This window comes from Gavialis gangeticus, unplaced genomic scaffold (genome assembly GCF_001723915.1).
Source record: "Gavialis gangeticus isolate Ggan-Ray unplaced genomic scaffold, GavGan_comp1, whole genome shotgun sequence".
Classification (NCBI taxonomy): Eukaryota; Metazoa; Chordata; order Crocodylia; family Gavialidae; genus Gavialis; species Gavialis gangeticus.
Window position 1 is genome coordinate 7,785,833 of NW_017728973.1, and position 7,781 is coordinate 7,793,613.

General features: G+C 41.2%; 1 protein-coding gene across 1 annotated transcript in view; it reads left to right on the forward strand.

Annotated features, from left to right (window-relative positions):
• LOC109290955 (puromycin-sensitive aminopeptidase) overlaps nucleotides 1–7,781 on the forward strand; it is an 86,564-nt gene that overhangs the window by 20,313 nt on the left and 58,470 nt on the right. The window contains exon 3 of the mRNA XM_019507801.1: nucleotides 5,727–5,804. Coding sequence (XP_019363346.1) covers nucleotides 5,727–5,804 — 78 coding nt within the window. The remainder of the gene's footprint in view (nucleotides 1–5,726; nucleotides 5,805–7,781) is intronic.

Here is a 7,781-nt window from a genome sequence, read left to right on the forward strand (position 1 = left end):
AGTTTTTTATTGCTTATCTATCATGGGCTGGAGACCACTAATTTCATTGTATCAAACATTACAATCTTGGAATTTTTAAATGAACATCCTTAAATTACTGGAATACTCTGTTTAATCACCATCTTTGACTTGATATAAATTAGTGTTTTGGTGGATGTTAACAGAAAAATCCATATGCAAGTGAGAACATGGGTCTGTCCATTCTCTCTTGATTCCATATACCAAGCTTTTAAGAAATTCTGCTACATGCATTTTATGAAACCTTTAGCTGAATAAACTGCTACTTGTCATTTACACAAGTTTAATGCTTTGTTTTAAAGATATTACATAGCCATTTTCTTTTACCACATGAAATTTTTCATGTGAGGATGTTGAGTTTCATGGCCCTATTTTCAGTGTTGCTGAGCATCCAGAACATACTTTATAATCAGAGGGTGCTGAGAGTGCACATTTCCTTTTGAATAATCAGGTACTTAGTTTCAACTATAATATATACATGGATTGTGATGGAAGCAGCCCTGCTTAAAGACTGTTTTTAACTCTGTCTTATCTTCTCTGCTCAACTAGTTACCTTCTGTACTATTGGGAAACATAGTAGTTACCTGTACCTATTAACATGCTTTTTCTTTGAAGGCAAAAATAAAACTAGTTTTAGGATATGCATCATCTACCTTGCCTGTTGAAACTGATGTGTTTTAACCACAGTGATCTGATAGACAGCAAGGTTCAGGCAGAGATTTGACCAATTTGATTTGTCATGGTTAAAACAGTTCCTGAAATCTTCTGCATTGATAAGACTACTTTTTTAAAGTAATGGAGCCATATCATAGATTTATAGATTCTAGGGTTGGAAGGGACCTCAGTGGGCCATCTAGGTCGACCCCCTGCCCCTGGCAAGCAAGAAAATAGTAACCAAACCTGGGGTCATGTGAACCCAGACAGGTGCCTGTCCAGTCTCCTCTTGAAGACCCCCAAGGATGGGGCGAGCACCACCTCCCTTGGAAGCCCATTCCAGATCCTGGCAACCCTGACCATGAAGAACTTTTTTCTAATGTCCAGTCTAAACCTTCTTTCCAGTAGCCTATGGCCATTGTTCCTTGTTCCAGGGGGTGCCCTGGTATACAGATCATCGCCTACTTCATGTTGCTCCCCCCTTATGAATTTGTATGCCGGCACAAGTTCCCCTTTCAGCCTTCACTTGGAGAGGTTGAAGAGGTTAAGGTCCCTTAGCCTTTTCTCATAGGGCCTTCCCTGGAGGCCTCTAATCAGATGAGTGGCTCTTCTTTGGACCCTCTCCAGGTTGTACACATCCCGCTTAAACTGTGGCATGCAGAACTGGATGCAGTACTCCAGCTGCGGCCTGACCAGTGCCTCCTAGAGAGGGAGAATCACCTCCCTGGACCTGTTTGTGAAATGCCTACGGATGCACGACAAGGTGCGATTGGCTCTGCCAACTGCTTCATCACATCGACAACTCCTGTTCATCCTGGAGGCTACAGTGACTCCAAGATCTCTTTCTGCCTCAGTGGTGCTGAGAAAGTTGCCCCCCCAGCCTATAGGTATGATGGCAGTTCTTTCTCCTTAGATGCAGCACCTTGCACTTGTCCTTATTGAATTGCATCCTGTTGCTTTCTGCCCATTTCCCCAGCCTGTCTAGGTCATCCTGGGTCTGGGTTCCTTCTCTCCAGGGTGTTAGCTTCACCCCATATTTTTCTGTCATCTATGAATTTGTACCTGGTGCTTCTCACCCCCTCATCCAGATCACTGATGAAGGTTTTGAACAGCACCAGCCCCAGAACACATCTTTCCAGGTTGACACCGACCCATCCACCACCACTCTCTGAGTGCGACCCTTGAGCCAGTTTGCTACCCATTCTGCAGTATGATCATCTAAGGCAAATCTCAATATGTTTATAAGGATGGTCTGGGAAACAGTGTTGAAGGCCTTCTTGAAGTCCAGATAGATAACACCCACCTCGACTCCTGCATTGACTCTACCTCGAATCCTACATCTAAACATTTGGTGGCCTTGTCATAAAAAGAAACTAGGTTAGTCAGGCAGGACCTGCCTGCTATAAACCCATGTTGGTTACCCCTCCGCATCACATTAGCTAGCGGGCTCCCACAGATGTGTTTGTTCCTTGATCATTTTTTCTAGGATTTTCCCAGGGATAGAGGTAGATCCCAGGGATAGAGATAGATATCAGGGATGGAGGTAATGATATCATTATGTCATTAATAAAAACAAATATGTTGTAGCAAAGAGTATGTGCATGTGTGTGGTAGTGCCTTCAGATAACACTACCAAATTTAAATATTCATTGTCAACTTTGACAAAGACCTTCCTTCTTTGCATACTTCAAGGTTCCCTAGCTTCAGTAGGATGAAATTGTAAATTTGTAGTGTTGCTGAATCTGTGACTGCAGTCAGTTTTGTTTAGTTACAAGTTATGAAAAGACAAATGGCTTCTGCTGTGCCACAGTCCTGATATGCAAAGTATAGGTAGGTTTTTTTTTAATGGTTTTGATTCCTTAGTTTACATAGACAGCTCCACTGGGAAGTGCACTTTCCAGGAAGCCCAGTGCAAGCTTTTGACACAAATATTCAGCCCCTCCATTTTGCTCTACAGAGAAAGCTATCTCACTGTCATATTGCAATAGGTTTGTTCTTCATTGAACTCTAAAGATAGCAAGGGTCAAAATCCACTGAGTCTCTTAATGGCGTAATCAGCAGCTAGTTTCATTCTCTCATTACCTTGAAGCCCAGTATTGCACCTAATTTTTCAGACTTCTACACCACTAACTGTCTTGCTCTGTACTTAGCAGTTGACTGCCACCTCCATTTTATGCATAGTGTTTCCTTTTATTCCTCTACATTCTATAGAATTAATAGAACAAAAGAGGCCTGATCACCTCTTTTCTTGGGTGAATTTGGTGAAAATGTCCAGAAGACTTTTTTTAGGCTTGTATATTAATATCCCAGGCCTGTTTTTGAATGGGGTAGACTGAAGGTTCGTAAAGTGTTAGCCCACAAGCCCCTTTGTAGCCTGCCATCCAGGACTGTGCCTTAGAAATTGCTTTTCCTTGGGCAAAACTCTGAGAGCCCCTGTTTAAAGTAATTGTAGACTGTAAACCAGTAGTCTAAACTTCTCAGTACATCAGTCCATTAAAAAGTTATTTTTTTCTTCTTGCAATTGAGTTCACTACTAGATTTTTTTAAATGTAGAATTATTTTGTTCTGTAATTTCCCATTGAAAGTAATGCTGTTTAATCCCTGAATAAAGTGTCTTGGAGCCAGCTAGTAAGACTAATATATTTATGCAGTTTTTTGCATCCTTTGTCATTTGAGGTTGGTATTTATTCTATTTAATTTTCAAGCTGAATACCTGTCACAGAGGATTCAGACCGTGTTACTTGGGTGTAAGAGAAGGGGAGGAGTGGGAACTGTGGCAGGAAACCAGGAGGCTCCTTTCCCTTTAAGAAGACATAGAGGGCAGACTGGCCCTTCATTGGCAGGGAAAGCCCTGTGCAGGACTTGGGAAGGCACATGACCAAAAGGGGGGACTGGCTTCCAGGTACATAATCCCAGGGCCTGAGCCAGAACCAGCAGTCTGTCTTGTGTACTGGAGGGTGAGAGGAGCTCCTGAGGGAGATGCCTGTAGGGATTGACTAGCAGGCATCTGAGCTGTTCCCTGGAGCTGCTGGGGGCTGGGGATGGGAAGGGACTGGACTAAGGGAAGCTGATGGCCTGAATGAGTCATCAACCCAGAGCTGGATAGCCTTTTAGTTGAAAACAGTGTATTTATGTTGTAATTCAAGCTGTTTGCCAGAGGACCCAGTTGTGGCTGTGGGGAAGGTCTGGAGGCCACGAGGCGTGCCTGGTAGGGCACTCTGCATTAGGCAGTCTAGCCTGGGTCACGGTCAAGGACCAGAGGGCTGAGGGCTAGAGAAGCAAGCAGCTCAGCCCAGGGTAAGGGATTCAGAGGGCTGAGAGGAGAGACAGGGAGGGCAACCCAGGCTGGGGTAAGGCACCCTGAGGGCTAGGAACCAGCGGCCCACAACGTGAGATGTAGGGGCCAAATCAGTGGGCCAGGGCTGGAGTTATTCAGCCAGAGGAAAGGGAGACTAAAGCCAAGAGGTCTCAAGCCTCTACAAGGGACAGAACAGGTTTAATATCTGTGAGGCATGGGTGTGGCTGTAGGGGTGGAAGGAGGCCATAAATTTAGCTCTTATGTGACATAACATAAACACATATGCATTGAATGTGTTAAGTGGAAATTTACTGGCTCAGAACACTGGACTACATTAAAAATAGCATTCGTCTGTTGACTGCATACAGCTTTGTTTCTCAAAGCTTGTTAGTGATGGATTATTAGTGTGTGGACAAGGGGTGGAGTGAAGTGCCTAGGATTTCATCTTGAGGTTTCCACAGTGTAGCAGTTTTCTATGCTAAGGAGGGCTGAAAGCAGTTCATTTCAGGCACAGCAAGTACCTTGCCATGAATTTGTTAGAAAAGAACAAGAACAGAAGGCTCTCTCTCTCGGGACTAAGCTGGCTGTCACCTGCAGGACAAGCTTGGTATCTGAATGCTGGCTTTCTTCATCCTTCCATTCAGTCTAGATTCATTATGAAAGTGTGAATTTCTTCCAGTAAATTGCAAATACTGTTTAATTACAGTTATGGCTAGTAGACCCAATTGTAATTGGGAGTTTTCTCAATTGCTTTATAAAGTCACAAAGAGACACGGTTCATGTTTTTGAAGATCATTCTTATATGAAATCATTTTTTTTCAATGTTAAAGAACTTGTACTTGGAAAATTGTATGTTGGTTTTCCAAATCAAATTCTAGTTTCTAAAATAATTTTTGTATATCCTGTTTTTGGGGATGATTGGATAACATTAAACAAATCTTTTGGACCAAGTTTTTATTCTTTCTGTGTAAAAGTGTTGCATTTCCGTTTAAATGAGATTATCTCACTTTTATTTTCCCTGTGCATCAGGGTTGTGTTGTAGTGTGTTCGGTACTGTGCAATACAAAATTCTTTCCTCTGAGTTTAAATATACATCTCTTGTTGCTCTAAGCTAGTGGAATGCCAGCCTTTTTTGGCAGGTGTGCCACAAATCAGCCCTGCACCCTCCCCTTCCAATCCCCTTCTCCTGTCTGATCTGCTGCTGTGCTTCCTTCTCCTTGCTCTGTCCCCCCCCAGTCAGCTGTGCCACACAGAGGCTGCCTATGTCATTTGTGATACATGGGCCACATGTTGGCCACCCCTGCTTTAAGCTCTGAGAGCCTTCCCAAATTTTTTACAAATTCAATATTTCCTTGGAAGTGTGTGTGTATGCGTGCACGTGCATGCACACACCCACACATGCACACATCTACAAAGAAATAAATGTGTGCATGTAGGGAGGGAATAGTTTATTAAGTGGTGACCTGGAGTAAAATAGATGCATGGAAACTTTATGATCTTTGATGCAACATAAACATGCTTACAATTGTTGCCCAGGGCAAGATAAATACAACATTGAATGCTGTCAATAGGTGATACTTCTTTTATTGTTTAGATTTATATTGTTCTGTGTTAATTGAAATCTTGAACATAATATGCTGTAATCAAGATTAATCAGATGGGTCCAATTCACTGTGAAGTGTAAATGTAAAGCGCTCTTGAATTAAGGAAACACTTTTCAGCTCTTATTTTGAACAGAGTTCTATTTCCATTTCAGAAATACATGCCACAGGATTCAATTATCAGAATGAAGATGAGAAAGTTACTCTCTCCTTTCCCAGTACTCTTCAGAAAGGTAAGAGGTACTTCTTATCTCTGATTCCTATGCTACTTGGCTGAGCACGAGTGTGTTTTCAAAACTTTCTTTATTGCCTAGGGTGGACCTGTCTTACTTCCTCATTACTTATTCCTTTTGGAATGTGATTTTTTTCCCCTTCCAAATTTCACAATCTGGGTGAATATTAGACAACTCTTACTCGCTGGCCTGAGAACTACACTTCTGCAGTTAAATAAGCTGCCCAGTTTTTATAAAGCATTAGTATTAAGAATGAAAACATCTAGTTATTTTAACAGGGATATAGGTTATAGCTGTGTTGGTCTAAGGACATACGCAGACAAGGTGCTTTGGGTAAATCTGATATCTTTTATTAGACCACTTAAATAGTTGGAAAAATTCTTTGCAAGCTTTTGAGTATAAATACCCTTTGTCAGTCTGAGGAAACATCTGCAGTTGGTGTGTGCTCTTCTTGGATGGAATGAATGAAAGCTGTCCATATGTACAGCAAAAGTACTAAACTGTATTACAGCTCGTTTTCAAGACTTACTTTCTGTGCTTATCTTCCCACAGTATAAGTGTAAATACAAGTTTGAGGCTTGTTTAGACCTGTGACATAATTCAAATATTGTTTTTTATTTTTGAGTAGTTGGAGTTGAAGGCAACATTGAGTTGGTTTATGAGATTAACAGTAAGATACAGATTTTCTTCCACCTGGGTTGGTAGGGTCTGGTTCTTGAAAGGCTTGCATAATTGAGTTTGGTCTCTCTCCACCTGCTGAAGGGACTGATTTCTATCTTTGACACTACTCTTGCATCTGTTTTCAAGTGCAAGGTTTCTTTGGCAGTCTGAATAAGTAAATCACCTACCACCTGAGAACTGCTTAAAGGGTTGAGATCTGTTGGTAGGGCACTGAAGATGCTGTGTATTGGTGTTCACTGACTAAATCACTTGGCTTCCTGGAATTTCTACCTCTAAACAAAATCCTTTCCACCACACTGCACATGCTGTCTTGACTGCAGAACACCTGTTACCAACAGAAGCATCTTTCTTGCAGGTGGTAGTTCTGTGCTGACAATGCCATGAATCTTCCATCAGATATTTAGTGACTATCATTGTCCTTTGCATCTAGGTTTATTAACTATTTTATGCAATATTTGGTAGACTAATTTTAGCTCAGAGGTGGGAAAAATGTACAGTTACTGAGGGTTGTTTGCCTACAAGCATCATGCAGCCTAGCAACAGCAGCACTGTAAGGGAGTGTTGATATCTTGAGCAGCTTCTGTTACAAGTAGCAGTTTGATAAAATACTGATGCAGGAACAGTTTGGAAAAGATCAGCTTGTAGAACTGTTTGAATATTTCCCTGATTTTTAAAAAGAATCTGGTGCAAGACACTCTGAAGAGTTTATAACATTTTATACTCTTAAAACATTAGTTTTTAAATACTTCAGAATTCCTATATAATGCTCTTACCTGTCTTAGTTTTTTGAAGTACCTCCAACAAACAATGGGAAGCTGCACCAGGTTTTACATTTACTCAGAAATGGCCATATAAAATATATACTAATTCATGAATCTGATACTTTATATGTTGTACTTCTTCATGAATTATTTTAAATCAGCAAAAGATTAAAAGAATAGAATACAGGCAATCCTCAACTTACAACATTTTAAGTTGAAACGTTTCGCACTTACAGTGTTTATAAATTGACACCCTGTTTCAACTTTCTGATGTCAGTTTCGACTTTACAGCACTTGATCTGATGCCATGCCACGCCAGCGAACAAGTTCGCTGCGTCGCTCATCTCCCTGGAGAACATCTGTCCAAACTTCCTTGGACATTTTCTTTAAGAAAGCAGACAAACTTCAGCCAAGACTCCTGAGAAGACTCCAGCCAAGAACCCTTCAAAAAGTCCAGCAAAGTCACCTCAAAGAAGTCCTTCCAAATCAATATGATTGCTATTTACAATATAAACACATTAATGTAGCTATATTA